Source organism: Ambystoma mexicanum, chromosome 12, assembly GCF_040938575.1.
Source record: "Ambystoma mexicanum isolate Mex_15411 chromosome 12, UKY_AmexF1_1, whole genome shotgun sequence".
NCBI classification, from domain to species: domain Eukaryota; kingdom Metazoa; phylum Chordata; class Amphibia; order Caudata; family Ambystomatidae; genus Ambystoma; species Ambystoma mexicanum.
The window spans coordinates 1,037,766,293-1,037,793,106 of NC_090936.1; the positions used below are offsets into that span (position 1 = coordinate 1,037,766,293).

The window sequence follows — 26,814 nt, forward strand, 5'->3', positions numbered from 1 at the left end:
GATCGTCAAGACGGTCAAATAGGAGCTTCGTGAAAATGTAAAGTGTGGGAGAAATGCAGGAGCCTTGTGGCACTCCACATGTGATTGGGATGGGGTCCGCAGCCGCGGAGGGGGCGAAGACTCTAGTCGTTCTGTCAGACAGAAATGACTGGATCCACTTAGTGGCATTCTGGGAGAATGCAGCAGCCGAGGAGAGGTGTTGAGTGAGGATCTGGTGGTCGACCAGATCAAAGGCAGCAGAGAGATCCAACAAGAGCAAAATGGCCAGTTTGCCCTTGTCTTTGGCGTCATCCATTTGGATTTTTAGATCCAAGAGGGCAGTTTCAGTCCCGTGCCTTGGTCTGAAGCCGGATTGTCGCAGGCCTAGGAGATTTTCTTCCAAATGTTGTTGTATTTGGAGATAGGCTACCCTGTCCAAAATTTTGAGGAGAAATGGGACTGTGTTGATGGGCCTGTAATTTGTGGGAATGTTGGGATCTAGATTCGGTTTTTTGAGCAGGGGTAGGACCCACGCTTCTTTGAGGTTGTTGGGGACCACTGAGTTCTTGAAGGAGGAATTGATCAGAGAGGTGATGAGGGGCTAACTCATTAGCACCATCGTTGATGATGGATGCTGGGCAAATGTCACCTATGCAATTGGATGGTTTGAGACTGGCGATTATCTTGATTACTTCCTCTTCTGTGACTGGAGAGAAGTGGAAGGATGGGCAGATAGGGGTAATGTGGTTAATTTTGCTGCTGGGGTTCTGTAAAGAGGCGAGGCTAGCCTTTTTTGCTTTTATCTTAGTTTGTAGGAGGGCAATTTTGTTGGCAAGGGCGAGCTGGATATTGTTACACCAGGCCTTGTCTTTGATGCAGTCCTCTGTAGGGGGCAGTGGTGATTCAAGTTCTCTTAGTATAGAGAAGAGTTCTTTGGTGCCAGATTTGGCATTTTGTATTCTCAAATTGTAGATCTCTTTCTTGGCATTTAAGATGGCGGATTTTTTAGGTGGAGGCAGCTGAGGCAAATTTGTCTTTAGTGGAGAGAGAAGGAGCTTTTCTGCAGCTGGTTTCTGCAGTTTTTTTAATATTGCGGAGAGCTTTTAATTCTGCTGAGAACCATTTGTTGGAATGGGCAATAGGTTTGGCTTTTCGTGGTTTGAGAGGAGCTATTTGGTTAAGGGCTAGTTCTAAAGTCTTGTTATAAAGGTCTACTATGGCTGCTGGGTTGTTTTTTTGCGTAGGTAGTTGTCTGGTTCTGTCCCATAACGTCGAAGAAAGTGAGCCTTCGCCTTCTGAGTAGCCTTCTCGCTGGCTAGGGCCTTGCGTCGGGAACTGGCCTGATCTGTTTTACGGCGCTTTCGGCGTATCTTTGGCCTTGTGCGCAGTTTTCGGCGTCCCACTCGCCGTACGTCTCTGGCCGCCCTTAGATGCTATGCGCACGAGGCTTTCGGCGATCATTCTCTCTTTCGAGGGATCGGTCGCCGTATGTAACGTTGAGCCTTTGCTCGCCCAGTCCTTGCTCGCCGAGTCCTTGCTGGCAACGTGAGCGCTCTTACGATGCATGTCGCCGGAGGTTTTGGTGTTAGCGCCCTTATTTTTAGAATGCCCAGTCGCCTGTCACGCTGGCGGGGAGGGCTGACGACCCTTACGGTTGGCGCTATGGCTGCCTTCGTCTTCGAATGCGTGCCGGGGGGTATGTGCTTTGGTGTTTTTCCGTGTGCGTCCTTGTCACCGGGGTGTTCATCCCCATAAACTGGGCGTGAGCCGGGCTTGTCGGGGCCGGGGACGGACGACGAGGAGCGTGAACGCTCCTTTGAGAGGTCTACAGCCTCCGTTACGGGGGCCGTGTAGTCACTGTCCTCGTCACACTCGGCGGCAGCGGGCGAGGAGTCAGTCCTAGACATGGCGTAGGCTGCCCACCTTTTGACCCTGCGGTCTTTTAGAGTTTTGGGCTTCAGTAATTTACAGGCCGCACAGCCGTCGTCCTGGTGATCGAGGGGTAAGCAACGGTTGCACCGTTTGTGCTTATCCTTCCAGGTATATTTACCCTTGCAAAGCGGGTAAAACCTAAATGGCGTCCTCTCCATAGCTGAGGGCAAGAAGTGTGACTACGACCTCGAAAGAGAGGGAGGGGAAAGAGAAAGGCATTCTTAAAGAGAAGAAAGACCACAAAACCCCACTCTCCCTACTGTGTATGGCCGGCGAGGCCAGGCCACGTGTTCGGCAGCGCCGAAGGATCCCCTCCGCTCGTCCTTCCGTCGAAGATCTTGCTCGGCGGAGAAACAGCTCTGCGTCGATGGAGGGATCTACGTTATTGATATTAATGACAAACGACCAAAGGTCGAAGAAACTATTTTGCAAAGTCTCTCTAGGAGCTCTGCATAAAGGCAACCAGTAGCTGGGCGGAAAAAAACAATCTGAGGGACCTCGACGCGTGAGGGATTGTGGGTACAACGCACGTCACTATAGGGATAGTGTTACAGACACGCTTTGTCGACATCCCCTTTTCGACTACGAAAAACAAAATGCAATACTCCGCAGTGACCACTGGATGTCGGACCTATGCACAGCATGTGATTCTAAGCAGATTAACAAACATCAGAAAATATATATATATATATATATATATATATATATATGACCGCAGAATCTTGTTTCTTTAGAAGCTGCACTCCCATCCAGTTACGAAACCCAATAGCATCCAGCAATAGTTGCCCAACGAGGAATTCAATCGTGGGGAACCAATAGCAGACAACTGCACAGCAAGAGTTTGCATAAAAAGTTCAGCTTTATTTAAGAAATATTGCAGTAAAAAGCGGCTTCCCAGTCGCAAAGTAGGCTAACTGACGCATTTCGCCACACTCCTGTGGCTTGCTCACAGTAACTCCGCCCTGTTGTGGGAGCTCTTTTAACCCATGACACTACAACAGACAGAAAAGGTGACTTATAGAGATGCTGTTTTTACATTCGGCCATCTTTGAAAGTGCAAAGTGCAAGTATATCACAGTATCTACATGAGAGATTCGTTCCAACACTGGTAAGTTTCACAGAAAGATATCCAATATATTCACTAAATTCTGTAAAGGTTTTATAATGATTTATAAAATCTAAGTTTCAATGTTGCCAACATGATTTGTCGAGCAATGGGAGAATTGTGCTAGTTGTCCTAGTGACGCTATATGTACTGGCATATAATTAACAATCACATATCCATAAATAAAATTCATTTTTCCAAATCCATAAGCGAGACCATCAGGCTGAGATATAGAGGTAATGGTATGGCATTATGTAGTTCTATACAAGTAAAAACCATTATTAAAGTGCTAGTGCAAAACATACATAGCAGCATGGTTAGATGACCAGATTGTTACCACCCATCATCAATTAAAGTGCTTTAGACTTAAAACCGATATTTCTAAATAGCATAGCATTACCCCAGCTATCTTATGACATTTATCACCAATCAGCATTACCTAAGTGATGGGGTTATATTATGAGGTTTCGCACTGGATATATAATGTGAACAAAATAAAGTTGCCATATTTATTGTAAAACAGTCTAAGATTTTAGAAATTGAAATCATTGATGACAAGTTCATGAAAGATAAATAAGTATTCATGACCACCATACAAGAATAAATATTTCAATGACCACCATACAAGAATAAATATTTCAATCTACTAAGGCTCGAATAAACCTATGTGGCTATAGTCGGATCTCCATGTTAGACAAATATTGGCTAATGTAGCACACGACATAAAAATGCATCTCAATTTGAATATTCAATTGCAACCTATGTATGTGAGTGTCATAAGGAAAAGAAATTCGGTTAAAATAGAAATCAACCCACAAAAACCACAGCGGGAAGTAGGGCAGGAAAACAAACAATTTAAGGAAAAAGAAGTCATCAACATGAAAATTCAAGGGAAAGAAATTCTTATAAATGAAAAGCTGAGAGAGCAGCCCTTGATCTAATGAATTGCGGAGACCAGACTGTGTAGAGAGTGAATGTACATAGGGAACACAACGGGTGGAGATTTGGATGACCAATTTACACATTTTAAGTTCCCAAAAAGGTGTACAACTCCTCATCCACGTTGTGGCCCGTCGGATTTTTGCTCTCAAAGTCTATGATATATTTAGTCTCCTCCTGTCGTAACAGTTTCTCATTATCACCACCTCTAGGGCCTCTGGTAACTTTGTGGACACCAAAAAACGTCAGAGTACTTGGATCACCATTATGAAACTCTGTAAAATGTTTTGCATGGGATATGAATGGTCCTTATTGACGATGGCTCTGATATGTTGTAAAATGCGTATTTTTAATTTGCACTTAGTGCTGCCAACATACCATTTCAGGCATGGGCACTTCATGACATATACCACAAATTCAGACTCGCAGGTAATTCTGCTTAAGATTTGTATTTGTGTCAGCAGAATGGGGTGGGTTTAACCGTTACAGTTGGACGCATATTTACATGCTTTACATTTGCAGCCCTTGAAGCCTTTTCGTCCCCCTGAAAGCCAATTACTGCCTGTGGATACACCTTCAGAAGCCATGTAGCTTTGAACCACTAAGTCTTTTATGGACAAACTTTTACGGAAAGTTATATCTGGCCGTGCGTTAAGCATACTACCTAGGTCTTTGTCCACCTTAAGAACTTTCCAATACTTAGTGATAATGTTTCTTATGGTGGATGAATGGCTCCCGAAAGTCAATATTAACCTGGTGGTATCTTTCTCTGTAGTGTCCCAGAAATCAGATTGGGATGTCATCAATAGGTTTTGTCTATTCATATCTATGACCTTCAAATAGGAACTTTCAATCACCTGTTTGGGATATTTCTGTTTAAGGAAATTCTGAACCGTGATTTTACTTGCTAGATCAAAGTCCTTCATATCACTGCAATTCCTTCTGATACGAATAAATTCTCCATAGGGAATGCTTCATAGAAGACTTTTTGGGTGTGCTCTATTTGCATGGAGTGGGATGTTAGCTCCAGTTATCGTTCGAGGAAGTTCACACCCGATTTCTTGATCCATAATTTTAATTTTCACATCCAAAAAGACGATTGACTATTCACTATGTTGTTCAGTGAATTGTAGATTCAATTTGTTAACATTGAGGAATTTGACAAACTCTTTCCAAGATTGAGCTCTACCCTTCCATACAATGAATAAATGGTCTATGTAGCGTAGCCACAAGATAATTTTGTCAGCGAAAGTCTAATTTCCTTCGGCCCATACCACAGTTTTTTCCCCATTTCCCCATTAGGGCCTCCTAAAAAATCATCGGCAGGTGAGTGCTTGCGGCCCCCGACCTCCATTTTGCCCCGCTGACCCCCCTTCCCACCGCATCCCGCATCCCTTCCCCGAGCGTGTCCCTGCTCCCTCCCGCCTCCCAACCCGCCCACCGCCCGTGATTGGTTACTGGGCTTCCGGGCCCAGGGTCTAGCGACCCGCGCTGCAGACGCCCACTGCCTCCTAAAAAATCATCGGCAGGTGAGTGCTTGCGGCCCCCGACCTCCATTTTGCCCCGCTGACCCCCCTTCCCACCGCATCCCGCATCCCTTCCCCGAGTGTGTCCCTGCTCCCTCCCGCCTCCCAACCAGCCCACCGCCCGTGATTGGTTACTGGGCTTCCGGGCCCAGGGTCTAGCGACCCGCGCTGCAGGCGCCCACTGCCTCCTAAAAAAATCATCGGCAGGTGAGTGCTTGCCGCCCCCGACCTCCATTTTGCCCATTTTGCCCGGCAGCCCCCAGCGGCTAAGGGCCCCGAGGCCAAGGGCGACTCCAACAGAGGCAACTCCAGGAAGTGTCAGCAGGTGTCTGCAGGGGAAGCCGCCCCAGTGACCAGCCGTCAACCAGCGACTACAAGGACCAGTAAGGTAGGAGGGCCGGGGTTGGGAGAGGTACAGCTTTACACCAGATACCTAACCCCCTTGCCCCAAACTGCATTTGATAGAAAGGCCGCCGCGCCCAAATTGCATTGTCTATTCTCCAAACTGCATTGATGGGCTTTTCTCCCACTATACAGGTGTCTCAAACTTAGCAGGGCTGCCGTGCCCAAAGTGTACTGTCTGTTCTCCAAACTGCATTGATGGGCTTTTCTCCCACTATACAGGTGTCTCAAACTTAGCAGGGCCGCCGTGCCCAAAGTGTATTGTCTGTTCTTCAAACTGCATTGATGGGCTTTTCTCCCACTATACAGGTGTCTCAAACTTAGCAGGGCCGCCGTGCCCAAAGTGTATTGTCTGTTCTCCAAACTGCATTGATGGGCTTTTCTCCCACTATACAGGTGTCTCAAACTTAGCAGGGCCGCCGTACCCAAAGTGTATTGTCTGTTCTCCAAACTGCACTGATAGGCTTTCTCCCACTATACAGGTGTCTCAAACTTAGCAGGGCCGCCGTGCCCAAAGTGCATTGTCTGTTCTCCAAACTGCATTGATAGCCCACTCCCACACCGTACGGGTGTCTCAAACCTAGCAGGGCCGCTGTGCCCAAATTGCATTGCCTGCTCTCCAAACTGCACTGATAGGCTTTTCTCCCACTATACAGGTGTCTCAAACTTAGCAGGGCCACCGTGCCTAAATTGCATTGTTTGTTCTCCAAACTGCACTGATAGGCTTTCTCCCACTATACAGGTGTCTCAAACTTAGCAGGGCCGCCGTACCCAAAGTGTATTGTCTGTTCTCCAAACTGCACTGATAGGCTTTCTCCCACTATACAGGTGTCTCAAACTTAGCAGGGCCGCCGTGCCCAAAGTGCATTGTCTGTTCTCCAAACTGCATTGATAGCCCACTCCCACATCGTACGGGTGTCTCAAAACTAGCAGGGCCGCCGTGCCCAAATTGCATTGCCTGCTCTCCAAACTGCACTGATAGGCTTTTCTCCCACTATACAGGTGTCTCAAACTTAGCAGGGCCGCCGTGCCCAAAGTGTATCGTCTGTTCTCCAAACTGCACAGATAGGCCACTCCCACACTATACAGGTGTCTCTCAAACGTAACAGATAGAAGGCCGCCTTGCCCAAATTGCACGGTCTGTTCGCCAAGCTCCATTGACGGGCCTCTCTCCCACTATACAGGTGTCGCAAACTTAGCAGGGCCACCGTGCCTAAATTGCATTGTTTGTTCTCCAAACTGCACTGATAGGCCTCTCCCACACCGTACAGATGTCTCAAACTTAGCAGGGCGGCCGTGCCCAAAGTGTATTCTTCTGTTCTCCAAACTGCACTGATAGGCCACCCCACACTATACAGGTGTCTCAAACCTAGCAGGGCCGCCGTGCCCAAATTGCATTGTGTGTTCTCCAGACTGCACTGATAGGCTTTTCTCCCACTATACAGGTGTCTCAAACTTAGCAGGGCCACCGCGCCCAAATTACATTGTCTGTCCCCCAAACTGCATTGATAGGCCCCTCTCCCTCTATACAGTTGCCTCAAATTTAGCTGGGCCGCCGTGCCCAAAGTGCATTGTCTGTTCTCCAAACTGCACTGATAGGCCACTCCCACACTATACAGGTGTCTCAAATTTAGCAGGGCCGCCGTGCCCAAATCTGCATTGTCGCTAAGGGAGACGGAGACCAAAGAGAGCCACTGTTAGAACCCAACTACATAACTATACAACCCTTAACTCCACCCTTACACCCCGACCAAGACAACAACTAAACTAAAACAACTCAGAATCGTACAATGCCGTGCAAACGACCCACCCAGAGGGAAAGAAGAGAAGAAAGAACAAACACCCCGAAACTTCAACTAAGAACCGCAACAGAACACACCCCCACAGACAGGTTCAAAGATCGGACCAACACTGAAAGAAGAGACAAATCCCTTTACCTAACTCCATACCTCACTGAGACCTACTCACCAGATCGAAACAACGCGACGCCAAAACCAACTACACTGAACAACCTACCAACATCACGAAGAATGACAAACTCCACCAGATACAACATGCGCACAACTGAAGCGATAACACCATACATCACCAAAGCAAGAAGAACCCCCAACCCACAACCATGTCCCCTGGAAGACGAACCAGATGAAAACAAAAACCCTAGGCTAAACCTAGAAGTACTACTTGAGAACGCTGACAACCCGAAACCTGCTCCTGAACAAGATCAGAAAACGACCCTAACAAAAAAAGGCAAACCAAGCTACACCTCTAAACTCCACTGCAATCTAATAAATGCAAGATCCATGTCAAAACACTCTACAGAGATCTTCGACCTACTCGACGACAACGACATCCTCTTCATCACAGAAACTTGGCTGGACGACAACTACAAAATCACACTCCAAAGCTGCCTCCCAGCAAACTTTAAATGCCTTCAAATAAACAGGAAAAACAGAAAAGGAGGAGGCATCGCAATAGCATTTAAAGAGCAGCTAACAATAAGAACAGACGAACCACTCAACATCCCCAACTGCGAGTCCATGGTCATACACCTAACAACTAGCCCAAAAACCAACATAACATTCATCCTGGTGTACAGACCCCCAACTTATGATGCATCCTTCGTCGACAACTTCATAGAAGCCATAACCAACATAGCCATCAACCACGAACACCTAATCATACTGGGGGATTTCAACATCTGGTTCGAAGACAGTCATGCCAACTCCCAAAACTCACTGATTGAACAACTCGCCACCATGAAACTACGACAACTAGTAAAAGGGGCAACTCACTCGGCAGGACACACCCTGGACGCAATATTTGCAGAGGAAAAACTCATCACCATGGCACCGCCGATACAAATACTGTGGAGTGACCATCTCATCATCCCATTCGTAATCACTCTGCCTACTCAAGTCTACATCCAACCTCCCAAACTCACAGCCACCACAAAAAGAAACTGGAAAGACGTCAAAAAAGGCAACCTATTCGAACAACTGGAGTTAACCAAGCCCTCAACAACAGAACTAGACCTAGCTGACCTAGACGGGAAAGCGGAGATACTACACAAATGGATTGCAGATACAATCGACAAGATGGCCCCAGAAAAACCATTCACACCATCAAAAAAAAGAGCAATGGCAAAATGGTTTACCCCACTACTAAGCACCATGAAAAAGGAAAACAAAAAGATGGAAACTGAATGGAGGAAAGATTACAATCCAGACAAAAAAAACAATGTTCCAGAAGCACATTCGCCCATACAAGAAGGAAATTCAAAAGGCAAAGAGAAAGCATTATGATGACAGAATCACAAATGCCACCAACACAAAAAGAAATGTTCCGTATCATTAAAGAAATGAGAAACCCACCAGGCTGTGACAACACCCCAACCCCCTCGGAGAAACTATGCAGCAACCTTGCAGACCACTTCAAAAAGAAGATCAATGACATCCGACAAACCATCCAACAGAGACCAACCAGCAGCGACTTACAACCAAACGAACCCAAATCAGAACCGCAGCACAAACTCAATAACTACCCTCAAATATCAGCAGAGGCATTCGCAATGCTAATAAAACACAGCAAGAAAGCGGGCTCACCGATGGATCCCTGCCCCCCGGACATCTACAAATCAATCCTCGGACAAGGAACACCAGCAGAATACTTCAGAAACCTTCTAAATCTATCACTGGCAACAGGGACAGTACCAAGGATCTTCAAATCGGCTTACATCAAACCACTTCTGAAAAACAAGCGGGGACGTAGATGACCTCTCCAACTACAGACCAATCTCCAACATCCCCTACCCAGCCAAACTCCTCGAAACCTACGTATACAAACTAACCCAAGAATACGTTGAAGAACACCACCTGCTAGACCAAGCTCAAGTCGGCTTCAGACCCACAAGAGGTACAGAAACAGCACTACTATCCATCTGGGATGACCTAAAAACAAACGCAGACTCCAACACAACATCTGCCCTTATCCTGCTCGACCTCTCAGCAGCCTTCGACACAGTTAGCCATGACACCCTAACCAAAAGACTAGAAGACATAGGCATAACAGACAGCGCTACGCTGGACTAAATCATTCCTAGCAGACAGAACTGAAACCGTCTGGATCAAACCCTTCAAATCCACCCCACGAGTCAACGACTGTGGAGTACCACAAGGATCCTCACTATCTCCATTGTACTTCAACATCTACCAAACCCCTGTAATCAGAATCTTCAAGAAACGCAACATCAAATGCTACAACTATGCAGACGACACTCAAATCATCTACAAGATCGAAGACACCCAAGCCAATCATTCAAACCTAACCGACTGTCTAAAAGAAGTCTTCAACTGGATGAATGCCAACAACCTGAAAATAAACCCAGGAAAAACAGAAATCATGGTCATATCCAAAGACCAAGAGAAGGAAACCGCCATCCCGTGGCCAACAGAAATGGGATCTATACCATCACCATCTAAGGTAGTAAAAAATCTGGGAGTCCTGATGGACAATACCCTAACCTTAGAACCGCAAATAAACGCAACAGTCAAGAAATGCTTCTTCCTCCTCCACACGGCAAGAAATATACTACCTTTCCTCTCCTTCACACACAAAACACTCACCATCGTCGGCCTCATCATGTCAAGTATCGACTATGCAAACAGCCTCTACCTCGGTATACTGGAATACCTACTGAAGAAGCTACAACGGATCCAAAACACTGCCGCCAGACTACTCCTCAAACTATCCAGAAGAGACCACATCACCCCGGCCCTAAAAACACTACACTGGCTCCCAGTAAAACAGCGTATCATCTTCAAAACAATGTGCATAACGCACAGGGCAATCCGCGGACAAGGAGCCGAATTCCTACAAAAAAAAATAACAATCTACAAGCCAACGAGACCACTCAGGTCAACCAACAAAATCCGACTGGAACAAAAACCTTACATCAAGAAGAAACTCTGAGGCACCGCTTTCTACCACTTAGCCGCGAAAACCTGGAACAACATCCCAAAATTGATAAGGAACACCAAAGACCACCTTAAATTCATAAAATTACTAAAAACCTACCTCTTCAGCACCGGAGACTAAAACCGAAACAACAATAAGACAAACGAATCATCAAAAAAGGATAGTGACAAACCGCTAGAACCGACAGAAGTACCCTGGGCACCAGCAGGGCTGACGCTGGACACAGGGGTCCACCCGCGAGACCCAGAGAAACGGATACAACTACTCCAGCCAACCCTTACCATCCCCCACCGCCCTCACAGCCACAACTAGGTCCCACGAGGCTATGGAACAGACAAGATACCACCAATCACCACACAACCGGGTGTATGGACAATAGCAGCAGCGCTAGTCATGTGGAGGGGGGGGAGGAGCATGCAAGGTTATTAAGGGAGCGGGCGGAGGGGACAGCTAGATCCTCAAACGGCCTCGAATGGAAAATCGGGCATGTACCTCCTGAGGCTCAGGGTGTACAAGCATCCCGTCGGGTAAGATTACACGAGCCCAACCGGTTTCAGTCCAGGATAGAGATGACTAACGAATACCATTAACAATTTCCTTCTCTGCATACACCTCTCAAACTCCAAACCAAACACAACCACAAACCTCTAGCGCAGCAAACCGCACGAACTTCACTACACTGCAACAACAAAACAAAAAAACACATAGACTGGCACATCAGCACACGACGACTACTGGCCGCATACACCCCAGGCCCAGCCGACGGAACCCCCGGGCTGAGGCTGCCAACAGCACATCACTGCAATCTTGCACTTTTCCAGCCTCCACCCACTAACCCACCATCCCCCCCTCTTTCAGAGCCGCCAGAGCGCCAGGGGACCACTCCGGTGGTGATAGTGCGCGGTACAAATGACCTTTAACATTAACATCATGAGATTTGCATAAGACAGGGCAAATGTGGTGCCCATTGCGGTGCCCTGGATTTGACGAAACAATTCATTGTTGAAGAGAAAAACATTGTTCTCTAGGCAAAGTCTTACCATTTCAAGAATCATAGTAGAATGGTCGAGGTAATTGAGGGAGCGTGTTTTCAAAAAAGTTTCACATGCCTTGATGCCATCCTCGTGTTGTATAGATGTGTATAATGACACCACATCCATAGTGGCTAACAAGTATGTTGGTTCCCATGATAGATCATCAATTTTGCAAAGGAAATCAGTGGTGTCCTTTATATAAGAAGGCAGTGTGGAAACAAATTGACACAGCGTCTCGTCAACAAATTTGGACATATTTTCAAGAAGTAAGCCACACAATGCGACTATGGGTCTGCCAGGAGGTTTGTAAGAATGTATATGAATTTTAGGGAGGAAGTATATGGCAGGAGTAATAGAATGTTGAGTAAACAAGTATTTCACCATATCTTCATCCAAGATTCCTGCCTTTTCCCATTTCACTAAGAAATCCCAGCATTTTTTTTCCATCTGATCAATGGGGTTCAAGTTTTTCATAACATCTGGAGTCGTTGAGCTGTCTATAAGCTTCTTTAATGTAGTCCACCTTATTCATCAGGATAATGTTGCAACCTTTGTCCGCAGGTTTAATTATACATCCGTCCATTTTACAAATATTTGACAGAGCATTACGTTGTTTCCAGGACAAATTGCTTTTGACACATTTGTTGTTTCTCCTCCTTTCTTGTTTGAGGTATCAATCACTACATTGGAAAGTTTCAATATACACATTCTGAGCACTTAATGGGTTAAACCTGGATTTACATTTAAGTTTACTTCTAGAAGGCCAGTCAGTGCAGATGCCCAAATGTTCCATGACTGGTCTATCCAAGTTTTCAGAATTTTCAACTGACATCTGTTCACTATCATACTGGAGAGTAGCCAATGCAGTAAGAGTATCCATGTCGGAGATTATAACATCAGTTTGTCCTTCCAATGGCGGTTTGGGTTTCTTTTTATACGTGTTGGAGGCAAAAAACCTTTAGCCGCAGCTTGCGCACAAAACTGTAAAAGTCTAGTCTCGTCTGCACGTAATCAAAACCCACCAAAGAACAGAAATTAAGTCCCAATTTGAATAATTTGGTTTCCTCTGTTGTCAAAACATGATTGGGCAAGTTGATAATCTGTTTTTTAGGTGGATTTAGCTAGACATTGTTTAATTTCCGGAGCGCAGAGATCTTGGAGGAGGGTTGCTGTTTGTATTTGTTGCCCCTCTGCCCCCTCCCCGTGGCTTTTTGCCACCTCTTCCTTTTCCTCTTGGAGCAGCCCCACTTCCTCGTGTTTTTTGTTGTTGGCATTTGAACGGCCGTCTTGGCATAGCAGCCTCATTTCTTCTAAAAAATTGAGGCGTACTGTGGGTTCTTCATCTTCGTTTTCAGTAACATCAGATTCAGAATTAGATGTTGCGGATTCATGGTTGATTTCATTTCTTGATCCTACAGGGACCACCATTCATTTAATATTTTGCCTCATTTGGTCGAAGCGATGTGCAAAAGTGTACACACTGCCCTGTTCATAGTCACCTTTGTCACGTAGAAACCTGCGCTGTTTCCTCAATTTTATATCCTCTTCATATGGTTTTAGTCCATTCTCCATGTTGATTTTGAGTTTCTTCCCTTCACTTTCTTTTATGCCTTTAAAGTTTTCCTCAAGTTCCTTTATTTGTGCCAATATATTGGTCCGATCACTCCCAGCATATTTAACTAGGATGCGCAAAAAGGTCTTGGAACATTGATCAGAGGCATCACCCCATTCTCTAAACATAATGGGGTCCTGTTCCTCAAAGGAAGGTATTGTCAAAATTCTAAGTCCACGGGGAATTCGACCCACATCCAGGTAATTCTGTAGGGAATGTTCTTCCCACCATTTGCTTGTTTCCTTTTTCTTCAACTTCTCCAATTCTTTCAACAGTGTGATTTTAATATTATCCTTTACTTTCTCTGTTCTTCCCATATCCTTCCCCTTGGCTGTGGGAAGAGTTTCATTGAAAAGGCAGGCTGCCTGTTCTTTTCTTGTAGCCTCTATGCTAGCCTGGGAAGCCATGAATATTTGTAGTAATACAAGTGTTGTATTCCCATAGCACTCACAGTGCTAAAAACTGTGCGGGATTTCGAAAAAATGCAAAACGCAGGCAGGTGCGTGTGATAGTCACTAATTAGCACTCAAAACAATGTTCGTGCTGTGAAGCGATGAAAATAGAAAGGTGCACACCTCACGCCCGAACTTAATTAAGTCAAAACAAGTAAGCCGGTAGGAGCACTTATCCCCGTGGTTTTCTTCGGCCGCGCCCTCAGACGCTTTCAGTTTCCACTGTATCGGGCGGCAGGCTTCCAGCAGCAATACATGAGTGTCGGGTGAGGTCCAAGTAAATCCCCCAAAGCACGTTTCTTCACTGCTTCCAGGGAGCCTTTATTGACGCGCCAAGGCGCCGTCGACATCGGAAAGGCTTCAGAGTGCGAGAAGTTTCGTTTTTCACCAGTGCAGCTTAACGCTGTAACGTCCCCAGCGTGGAATAAATGGAAATAAAGGCAAACAAAGACCGTAGAGTTTTGTTTCTTTAGAAGCTGCACTCCCATCCAGTTACGAAATCCAATAGCATCCAGCAAGAGTTGCCCAACGAGGAATTCAATCATGGGGAACCAACAGCAGACAACTGCAGATATATACATATAGCATGAAAGGTATAGGGACAGTCTGCAAGCAATGTTATTGTCCTGTGGTTTTATACAGGGATTCTATACCTGAAAAGGATGCAAGAACCCCTAAGCCACCTGCTTGCACATCTGGGTTGTGTAATGAAAAGCTTCTCGCCCTATTAAGAGTCTATGAAGCAGCAATCGAGGAAGTATTTGAACTATTCGGCTGGGAGCCAGACTGGTCTGAAGATTTGTGTATTCTGAGGCAACAGGTTGCCAGAAAGATAAAGTAATCTGATTGGTGTGGGAATTATGATGAATCTATAACTTAATCTATTCCCCTCCCGAACACCTTTCATTTCCTCTCCTACCTCTCCCACCGCCTCATGCCTTACCTCTTACTCCTGTACTTCCTTACCCTCTCCATCCTCTTCTCCCTTCCACCCCACCTCTGGCTCTTATCTAGTCTTATTCTTTCCTCTCTTCTTCCCCACACCTTCTCACCTTCCCTCTTACTTCCGCTTCTACCTCCACTAACTTCTCCCTTTCCCCCTCACACCTCTGTCCCTCTCCACTACCTCATCACCTCAGCAATATTATAAATTGTTCCTTATACTGTTTGAGTTGTGATTCAATTGCCATCTTATGCTGTTGTATTTTTCCTTGTTCTCATGTAAAGCACTTTGGATTAAAGGGCAATATAAATTCAATAAAATACAAATAAAATACAAATCTATAACTACTTCAGAGGGGGAAAAAAATACCAAAGCCTAAAATGCCGAATAATTTTTTTTCTTTTAACACATTTTGCTTCCAATACATGCAGGGGTTGACCCCCCACGTCCCTTTGTAGTCTTCCACATTTATCAGGCTAACTCCTCCCAAATATACATGTGCCGCAAAATGCAGCATTTTAAATTCAGTATTTTGGGCATTGGTATTTCTGGCCATGCAGTCAATTATAAATTACTCGCTGTAGTGACTAACATACTCCTAGTCCATAGTCCCCTTTCCTCCATACTGTATGGGCGTCTCTCACTGGGGACGGGAGACAGCCTTTTTCACCAGAATAAATAATTTTTCCCCTTTACATTTAGAGGCGCCCGGGGGTGCAGCCCTGCGAGAGTGTACTCCCCTGACTCCGACCACCAGTGCCACTCCTTAGTCCTTTGATGCGTCAACAAGATTACCATTGCCTAACACCACCAGTTTTAGTAAGGGGGAGGATGGTGGGACGTATGGAGGAAAAGGAACTAGGAGTATGTTAGTAACTATGGTGAGTAACTTCCAATTACTCATACGTCCCGTATCCTTTCCTCCATACTGTATGGGCAATTACAACCGATAGTAGCCCCAGGGTGGAGAGGTGGCCCTCCTAAGAAAACAAGTTCCTTAAAACTGCCTGACCAAATGCTGCGTCTGACCTGGAGTTTGCATCCAAGCAGTAGTGCTTGCCGAAGGTGTGGCCCATGTAGCCATCTTGCTGATGACCTGCCACGGAACGTGCCTCTGAAAAGGCACAGCCTTGGCACTGATACCATGGGCATGCATATTTGCCAGGAGTGGCTTGCATAAGCCTCCTTGATGGCCAAAACCATATATCTTGCTATGGAAGCCTTGGAAGATTGATAGCCTGGCTTTGGCCCACCAAAGGTGACAAATAGAGCCTTCGATTTGTGGAAGCTCTTGATTCTGTCAAGGTAGAATTTTAGAGCATGCCCAACATCTAGACAGTACAGTACTGTGTGCCTCCGCCTTGGGGTCTGAAGAAAGTAGGTAGCACTATAGTAAAATCGTTGTCCATCTTCCCTCTGTTCCCCCCCCCCCTCCCTTGCCTCGTTGCGCCTTGAAACACTTGTGTATAGGCACGTTATAAATGCCATATCATATAGCTCTTCTTTGAGGTGAAACAAGGAGACTACATTAGGCAGGAATGCAGGATGAGTCCTAAGGTCTGGTCCTTATGAAAGGTAGTATAGGGCTTCGAAGCCACCAGTGCCTGCTTGTTGATTTAATACATGCTGGTGGAATTGTCCATTTGAATAAGGATCGTCTTGCCACTGATCACCGGCAGGAAGGCTGAGAGCAAGCCGGATCGCCTTCAGCTCTAGCCAATTAATATGGGCCTCCTGTTCCTGAAGAGACCAACCTCCATGCACACTGTGGCTCCCCATCCCTACAAAGAAGAGTGTGGTGAGGGTAACCTGCGATGTTGGCTGTCTGAAGGGCCTGCCAATCCACAAGTTGTAGTCCATGCTCCAGCTCCACCAGACTAGGTCCTGGTGGAGATGGGGAGGGATACTGACAAGTTTCGCCTGGGAAACCCTCTCCTGACTCCAGGCGGCTGTGAAGTGCAGCTGCAATGTCTCATTTTGAGCCTGGAGTAAGGCACTGCCAGTAGACATGCCAACATGATCCCCAAGAGGTGTTGGTACCACCATGCCAAGGTCGTAGGCCTGCTGAGAAAATGCCCCATGTCCCTCTTGATGGCTGATAACTTGTGCTCCAACGGGAATACTCTCTCGGAGCTTGTATTCCAGATGAGGCATAAGAATGTGACATGAGTAGGCTCCAGCTGAGACTTCTTGAGATGGATGGAAAATCCCAATTCATGTAGAATATTCATGAGGGCGGAGGCGGTGTGATGGACTGCCACCAAAGGTCGCGCCATGACGAGCCAGTCTAGGTATGGGTAGACGTAGTGACCCTGTGCCCTGAGAAGGGCTGCCACCGCATTCACATGTCTGCTCAAAACCCTGGGGGCCAAGTTGAGGCCAAAGGGTAGAACCTTGCATTGGAAATGAAAGACCATGATCCTGAACCTCAGAAAGGACTGAGGAGGCTGCCAAATAGGGACTTGTAGATACGCATCCTTCAGATCCAGGGAGCACATCCAGTCTCCCTTGCATGTGTAGTCACAATAAGCGCTGGTGTAACTATCTTGAACTTTTAAAGAAAGGGAAAGGTTCAAGATGGAAAGGTCCAACAACTCTCAGGCCAGCCAAGTTCTTTTTGTGTATGGTGAAAATCTGTGAGCAGAAGCCCATACCCCTATGGGAAGCTGGACTTCTTTCCTCTCCTGCCCTAGCATCACCTCCACACTGGGGACATATGGACCCGGAGGGGAGTATCATGCCATCTTTCCTTCTGAGGCGGAGGAGGGGGACTGAAAGAAGCCCTTATTCTCTGCCTTATGCTATTTGCGGCAGTGCCGACTTTGAGACCTGTCCGGCTGTCTTGTCCTTTGTTGCTGGAAGCCCCAGAACCCACCAAAGGCCCGCCCTTTGTCGGACTGCTGGTGCGCCTGGCTGTAGGTCTTGGATGTGGACTTCAATGAGGATTTTGCAGTCTGGGAACTGTTTTTCTCATTAAGCTCCTCATTGGTGGTGGAACGAAAAAGGTTGCCACCCTCGAATGGACAGTCCAATATATGCTCCTGGATGTCCGGGTTGAACTTGGTAGCCTGTAGCCAGGAAGTCCTCATGTACGTAGCAATGCAGATGGCAGAGCCCGAGTCTATAGGCACCACCGTGGACTCTTCCTGCGCCACCATTTTTGCTTCCGCCAGCTCTGCCTTGAAGCACACCCGTTCCCCGCCAAAGCCTTTGATTTACAGCAGTGTGCATAGCGTCTGCATTCTTCTGACGAAAGTGCAGCGAAGCATTGGAATAGACCTTTCCATATGCCTCCAAGATCACCTCCTCCTTACCTAGGAGCACCGAAGACTAGGTAGCCGAGGAAGACTGCGGCTCGGAGTAGAGTGAGGCTGCAGCAATCACCAAGTAGTGTTTGTTTGTTTATTTATTTGTATGGCGCACCTTACCCAGGGGCAACAGGGCGCAGGCAGAAGATAATTCGAAGCTTACAACGTTGCAGAAATATACATATTGAGGTAGTGATCGAGATAATCAGAATTACAGAATAAGAAATGTACAAATCTTCATACATACAAAGTCAATATCTATGCAGGGGTAAATATACAAATATGTACAGTGTGGTTGCGGGTGTGCCGACAGCAAGAGTGGATCCCCTTCAAATTGCCTGTACTTTGCGTCAAGACACCGATTGGTAGGCTGCAGCAAATGGAGGTTAAGCCATCCCTTTTTGGCCAAGGCCACGTCTTTCTGCATCGGAATCCCCGTTCTATTCGCAGGGCATAGAGTGAGGACCTCAGCCAGGAACCCTGCCTCTGGTTGTTCAACCTCGGGTTGTGGGAGCCCGAAGTATTCGGCTAGACCTAGGAGTCGTTCATAGAATGCCTTGGCCAAAGACTGTCAGGGTCTGCCTAATCGGTGGCCACCTGGGTGTCCTGCTGGTCCAGAGCAGGTGGAGGGGTACTGGGCGCCGAAGGGAGAGTTGTGCTGACCGGAATCGGAGGCTATTTTGGATGCTGGTACAGAACCGGCTGGTCTGCAGGAGGCAGGGAGCCCAGAACCGTGGGGGCCAGAGCAGGAAGCTGGGGGATGTGCAGGACCCTGAGGCCTTGGACCCATAGGAGGGATGATCGCGGGCGCTAGTGGCAGGACTGGAGGCAGCATGTCCCTGATCTCATTCCGAAGGATGGTTGCCATCTGAGGGGACCTCATAGGAGTGAGTAACTTAAAAAAAAACACATTTCTCACAGGCTGGTGGGCCAGGAGCAGGGCCTAGAGATTGCTGAGGCATGCACGTAGCCTGCCTTGCTGCATGCAGGGTGTATCTGCCCTACTACGCTGAAGGATATGCTGTAGGCCACGTACCTGGTGAAGACCAGTCCCTCCTGGAAACTCATTCCCCTACCTGCTCCCGGAAGGGGGATGGCTTCAGATGAGCAGCCATTTTGTCAGGCTGCATGCCACATGCCAGTGTTGTGGTGCTTGCAGCGCTGGGCCCGTCGTCCTCCTGAACTCTTGGCGGTGGAGCTTGAGGCCTGCCCTGCACCTCAGGACCAGGGCATGGTAGGAGTCTTGCCCTCGGCTGTATCGCCGGTACTGCTGCATACAGGCACCCCCTCAGACATTTGTCCGGTAGTAGGGCGTAGCCCCTTGGGTGGACACCTGGTAAAAACCTTGCGGTCCCTCAGCGACCTCACCGGCAAGATCGACTGACCCCCTCGGCCTGGCGGCCCGTAGCTGAAGCAGCCTCTATACCTGTGCTGGTGTTAGAACCTGAATGTTCCATCCCGCTCGGGCGTTTCCTTGGGAGGAAGTCGCCTTTGAGAAGTGCAGTTTAAAACAATGGCCCTACCTTGGGCCTTGACTTGTGCTCAACGAAGTTCAAGTCCTCTGGAGATGATCCTTCGAAGAGCTCTCTCCACCGAGCTAACCTGTTCTTCAAAGCGTGCGGTGTGTCACACGCAGTACAACCATCTCAGCCGTTGTGGGGCCAAGGCAGCTGAGGCAAAGAGCATGGGGGGGTGGGGGCGGACCCAGGGAAGAGCATTTTGCAGGCTGGGCACCTGCTGAAGCCCAATGACGTCGACCTGCGCCGGGGAGGAGCATGGTGCCAGAGGACTGAGTACCAGATTAAAATCCAAAAGACAGTTTCCAGGGAAGAGCGCGTGGAATTACAAGGCCGAAGCCAAACCCAGGAGCGCTGGTGAAAGCAGTCTGCTCCCATCGAAGTGGAAAAGAGGACTGGGGAGTGGCACCGGTGGGCAGAATCAGGGAAGCGCATGCTCCCAGGGCCACACCCCCCACACACCTCTAAATTTAAAGGGGAAAAAGGTTACGTCTCCCGTCCCTAGCGAGGGTTGCCCATACAGTATGGAGGAAAGGGGACGGAGTATGGGGCGATACTAATCAGTACAACTTAACCGTGCAAACATTTGAGTTTTCTAGGTTAGGCCATAATCCAACCAGGATGCAAAACTATCTGGAACTACGCCCTTCGGGGGAATTAAGGAGGTTTATACTATTAAGACCTGGCCACCTCCCCACATTGCCAGCACAAGTTCCCAGTATTGGAACACAAAAGATTTTAAGCAGAATCTGCAATTCTGACAACTTAGTGGAGATAGACATACTAACGTCTTGTGAAGCCTTGGGTAATGTCCGTGTTATCTGAAGCATCTAGTTCATAATTACGTAAGTATTCAAATCAGGTTATTTTGGCAAGTACTGCTCGAATGATAGCAGTATGGCTGCAATAATCTCAGTTTAGAGTATGGAAGTCAACTCTCAGTTGGATGATTAATCTGCAAAGTCAGGGGGTGGACTGAACTCCTGTAAGCCGGCAGCACCTGTAGTTATATGTTAATTTGGGCATCACGCAAGTCATGTCACTTTGGCACCTTTAAAGGATTTAGGTTTTCTTTTAGTTTTGGCGAAATATGATTTTAGTTGATGTGTCAAATAAAAGCTTGTATATATTGTATTTGTATTTATTGTGTTTATAGTGCTTCAATCCAAAATGCTTTACATTTTAACAACAGAATACATATAACATTAAGATCACATATATTGTGATCTTAAATGTGAAAAGCTCAGTATTTTGCTTTATTTGATGGGAATTCACTTCTAGATTGAGGTGCCTCACCGCTCTTCCTAGTCGTTGCTACTAGGGAATCCACCCTGTGCAGGCCTCCTACGCATAAGGGATCAGTAGGTGCTGATCTCTACTTTTTCTATTCTAGGGATGATTGGCATAGTCTGTACCAGGTTGGTCAATGGTATAAATCTCTGAATGCTTTTTAACAATGGCTGGCATACTTCCTCAAAGTCACAGTTCCTCCATTTGTATATTAATCTTGCTGCTGCACTTTAAGGGGTCAGCATACAAGAGTTGGTGCTCTGTAGGTGAAGAGGACGTAGGGGGCTCATCTCTGGAGGTGGGAAGGTGCAAACATCAAGTATCAATCTATGTTAACAATTTCCTCTTCAAGTCTCCTCCGAGTAAATCTCCACTTGGTCATCCTCTAGTATCTCCTTTTGGTAGAAATATTTTAAACATGTTTTTGTTGAAACCTGAAAGAAGCTCTGCTTTTAGTGGGAAGCTTGTTGCAAAATTTCATGAAGTATTCAAATGTACCTAAAGGGCTGGGGAATATATCTTCTGACCATGTAATTCCCTGTGGTTGTGTGGAGGTCTAACTCCTCCGAGTCTGATAAACCTGTGGAACCCTTCTTGTGCAAGTCAGAAGACTACCCTTAACTTCCACAGATGTGTTACCTTAACTAAATGCTGTACCCATGTGTGTTTTCTTCGACACAAAGTCCTTCGGAGTATGTTTGTACCTGCTTGACTTCAAAAAGAGGTCAGTTGTCTTTGAATTCGGCTTCGATGAGATGTCCAAACCCCTTCAGTTTCTCTCTCCCCGGCCTGATCGGTCAACAGCCTTTATTTGGGCATTGTTCCATTCTGCAATTTTCACTTTCGGTGTTGAATTGGAGACATCGGACAAATGTGTTTCATTTGGGGCTGAGGTCTTGTGCAGCCTTATGGACGTTGGGGGTTGTCTCCACAGCACAACCCGACATAGGCCCTAAAGATCTGGGGGGCTGCTTTGAGGAACCAATAGAAGTATCCTTTTTCTTGCTCTTCAGCTTTGCTTCTAAAGCCGGTGCCAGTTCCCTCCGCCTCAAGGTCTTCCACAGTAGCAGTGGACTCATCCAGATTCTTCTCCACCTGCACAGCATAGACTGCCCACCTTTTCATATGACGCTCAACATTTTTGGCTTGAAGAGTTTACAGGCCTTGCACCGTGAGTCATCATGGTCCCCTGGAAAGAAACTGAACACATGGTGGGTGTCGTTCCAAGGGAAGTTACTTTGCACCATGTGCAAAAGGAGTTCTCCATTTGGGTGGCTTGGAACAGACGAGCTAAGTTGAACAGGTGTATGTAAATCTGCAATGGTGGGTTAAAGGTATTCTCGCAATTTTCAGACCAAGACATTTTTGCCGTCCCCCATTCTCCCAACTGCACCGCCTTTTGAATGTGTTGTGACTTTTGGCATTCAACCAAAGCAATCTCGTCTCTGTGCTCGGCTGCAGTTTTCAGGGAGCTTAGGCATTGGTTCGATGACTGTCACTCGACAGCGGACACACTGCGTTTAGTATCCAACCTTAATGGTGGAAAAAACTATTGGAGGACGTTTGTGTGAAGGATCATGGGTACTCATACACGTAGAGTAGGGATAGTTTTACAGGTACACCTCTTTCAACACCACTTTTTTCAAATTCGAAAGAATATGCAATACGTCACACGTTATTAGATGGCAGGCCTTTGCCAAGCATGTTAATCTAAGCAGATTAAACGCCGAACCTGGTGCATGATAGACAACGTGTCTGGTTTGTCCCATCACCAACAGTGCACATGATTTGGATGTCTCGCTAAACGGAAGCACCATCTTAAAGTGGTTTTGCCTCAAAAGACTGATAAGTTACTAATGCATATTTGTTTATAAACCAATTGCGGCTAATCAGTTAGTTCTAGAATTTTAAACAGTTATTCCGAGCAAAAGTGCAAGTGCAGCAACAATTCATACTTCATCATAATGCCTATTAAAATAAAGTAAAAATCACAGGCCTCTTAGCCAACAAATACAACTCCGGGGCAAGTGAGTAAAAAGTGAAAAAGTGTTCTGCACAATACTGGATTGGAGACAGTTGCTCATGTGTTTTTTGCGAGAAACAATAGTACATGTTAGAAACTCAGTAATCGTGTTGATCTCAATACAGTGCCAGTGGGCTAGAAATCACGGCATATAGATAAATAATGCATCTACTGCTTTCTAAACTGAACTCAGACATTGACCAAAAATGCACCGGTTGCATCCACCACGCCATAAGGTGGGCCACATCATTACCTGGCAGAGAAGTCCAATTTGATTCAAGAAAGGAGTTCGAAGAAACCCCATTAATTGGACATGGATATTCTCTCTATCTCTCTCTAATACAGGCCAAAACTAGCAGCATTTACATAACAGCTAACACGCCAACATGAAGGGTTTTATCAATGACTGAGCACTCATTTCACGGCAGCTCATACAATTTAAATACATTTTCCCAGTTCTACCTCACTCGGATGACCTGCAGCCAGATTTCATGTGTGAACTTTAAAGGGCCCAAAGGCGGCACACATTACCTTCCTGGGGTTAAATGCAACTTATACACAAGACAAACCACAGAAGTTCCCTTGACACTCCTTTCCTGTAAACCCGATCACACCAGTACTTTACACCTCTTCCTAAAGCATGAAAAGTACAAAACAGGCAAGTGTCCAGTCCAAACCCTCACAGTCCAATGGTACAAATACATCTACAAGACAATTACATTTCAAGTCCTTATAAGTCGATACATTAGGCATTGAGCAGCAAAACGTTACATTTTTTTTAAAATCACAAAGTACTGCCACTGTGGCAGTCAGCAAACTAGCATCTCGAGCTGTAATGCTGTTATCGAAAGAAAGCAGTAGGGAAATATACTAGACCAGTAAAGCCAGTATTTCACCATTAACTCAATGAGGCATCATATATTCACTCGGTACAAGCAGTTCAGAGTACTCACCTTGGCAACAAACTGCTTGTCCTTCTGATCCATGTTTGCTGTTGGAGCCACATAATCTCTCCACATCCTCAGCTTGCGCTCTTTGGCATGCCTATAAATACAAGACAGGGTAAAGTTTGGGTCCGCATTTTGCCAAGGAGGCTTCTTTTCAGAGTCTGCTAGAACACCAGTTACAGAAGCAAGCTGTGTATAAACCCTAATGAGCACCTACGGTGAGCCTACCCCTTTATACCAAATATGGTTCCAGTGTCTGCTGTTGTGTATGCTAATGTGTACCAGCACAATATCCTTACCAACAGCAAGGGATCCAACCATTCAGGATACATGGTACACATTCCCCAGTGGATGCACGGTGAGTAAAAAGTTTATTTAGGCCACTCCGGGCCTTCTTCTCTTGCTGATGCCCCCCCCCCCCCAGGGCCCTTGCAGCTGCCAGCTACCGTCCTCTCCCTCCCCACTCCCCCTTCCTGGTTGCATCCCCTCCCGGCTTGCCCCGCTCTGATTGGCCATCTCGACCTTCATCATCCATCTTCCCAGGGCAGCCCTCTGCCCGGCAGCCCCCTCCGGCTAAGGGCCCCAAGGCAAAGGGCGGCTCTTACAAGGGCGGCTCCAAGATGTGTCTGCAGGTGTCAGCAGTGGAAGCCAATGAAGCCATCAGACATCGACAAAACTAAGTGCTGGCATGGGTGGGGGGTAGAGCAATTACTCTACTCCAGAAAGCTCATGCCACTCTAACTTACCTTTCAATGGCCTAGACTGCTACAGACCTACACCATGCATTATTAGAGAGATGTGACCACCAGCCTAAACCTATTATCGCTGGACTCCCAACACTGCCTGCAGTATAGTTTTAACTAGTACCATACCCCGAGAGAACCACAAAGATTAGTCTGCGCCAAATCTAGACAGAAATGTGATTGTTAGCATATGCCACACCTAGATGAATTCTCATGCTTAGCCCGCGCTGCATCTAGATAGAATGATTAGCATATGCCACACTCAGACGGAATTTCCGAAATATGATTGTTAACATATGTGATTCTTAGCATGCACCACATTTAGAATTCTGAACTTTAGCTCGCGTCGCATCTAGATAGAAATGTGATTCTTAGCATGCACAACACTTAGAATTATGAACCTAGCTTGTGTCGAATCTAGATAGAAATGTGACTGTTGGCATGTACCGCACCTAGATGGAATCCCACAATTACAAGGACAGCAATGCCAACTAACCAACCAACAATTCCATCCCTCTGCATACACCTCTCAAACTATAACCAAACACAACCACAAGCCTAAAACGCAGCAATCCGCACAAACTTCACAACAATGCAACAAAACAAACCACACAGACTTGCACAACAGCACATGACTACGGACCATAAAACACCCCAAGCCCAGCCAACAGACCCACCGGGCTGAGGCTGCCAACAGCACATCACTGCTCTCTAGCCCTTTTCCAGCTTATTCCCACTAACCCACCCCCTCTGCTCCCCTTTTTCAGAGCCGCCAGAGCGCCAGGGGACCACTTTGGTGGTGATCGTGCACGGTACAAGTGTCCTTTAACATTAACTCTTCAGGCAACTGTTAACTACATCCATGGAGGTAGCATTTAAATGGAAAGTGATAATCACACTAGAAGGCAGGGCAGATCCAGTGCCTCTTATCCCCTGACCCCTGCCCAACCTAATAGTAAAGGCAGTAATAGACAAGAGGTTGACATGTCGTCATTGGTTATTTGTAACACGCTTAATACCCAGAGGTTTCGAAGCGTGGAACTAGGGATCAAATCTGTTGCTCTGTGTAGTCTTGCTTCCAAAACGAGAATGTTGCCCCCGAGCTATCCTCCAGAGACGTGGACAATGGTTCTATATAAAACGCATTGCCATTTATTTCAGTTTTCCATGTTGGTCGTCTCTGCCTTTACATCTTGTGGGGGCTGGTACACTAGGACACTTGGCCTGGTCCCCGTGCAGTGTTGGGCTTTTCACACCAACAGTTCAAAAGTCATATTTCAAAAGAGAATAAGATGAGTAGGGCTTTGATGTCTCTTCTGTCCTTCAACTCCAAATCCCACACTGCTTGTATGCAAAAGCAGTCAGACAAGCAGGTATAAGGGTTGTGGGGGAGTGCTTACACCAGAACCTACACTGCCTTCAGCATTTGTAGGCTCAGGGGTTCTTATTGCGAGTGATAAGAGCAGGTGTGGGGATGGCCAATGGCCTAGCACTCTGCATACATGTATTTTTGGGAATCAAGACTTCTACAACTAGGGCTACTTGACAGGGCCTGGGCCAAGTGGGAAAAACCTTTCACCAGGATTATTTTCCAAAGCAGACTGATTCTGGAAAATCCTGCACATCTGCATTCATTAAGTTGGCTACAGAAAAACCCCAAAATACCAATGTTGCCACTGCATCATTTTATCTGATGGCTGTAGTTCTCATATGGGTTTATAAGAGTTTTGATTCAAGACCTTGAACCCAATTGTTAAACTCTTGCTCTAAAAAGATTGCCCCCGGCCACAGGCAGTATGCTCTCATCTGACAAGGTTAGCCTTCACTTCTCATTGACAGAAGTGTGCCCTCACAAAGTGCCACCTAAGTCTCCAACATTAAGGGCATAGGTTGTACTCGGACTACCAACCACTAAAATGGTAGGTTTGTGTCTCCCCTGTAATGTTTACAAATATGTAGTCGCTAGCAGACGTGTTCCCTTGTGCAGTGTATGGGTTGACAGGAAGCTAGGTGATATATTATGTTCAAGTCTGGTCTATATTGGCATCAGGTTAGGAAAATATATATTTGTTACATTTGTGCAGCTAA

The 26,814-nt window shown here is 46.6% G+C and overlaps 1 protein-coding gene across 1 annotated transcript in view; it reads right to left on the reverse strand.

Annotated features, from left to right (window-relative positions):
• SND1 (staphylococcal nuclease and tudor domain containing 1) overlaps positions 1-26,814 on the reverse strand; it is a 2,477,133-nt gene that overhangs the window by 2,263,193 nt on the left and 187,126 nt on the right. Inside the window, exon 9 of the mRNA XM_069629563.1 lies at positions 23,990-24,080. Within this exon, the coding sequence (XP_069485664.1) occupies positions 23,990-24,080 (91 nt within the window). The remainder of the gene's footprint in view (positions 1-23,989; positions 24,081-26,814) is intronic.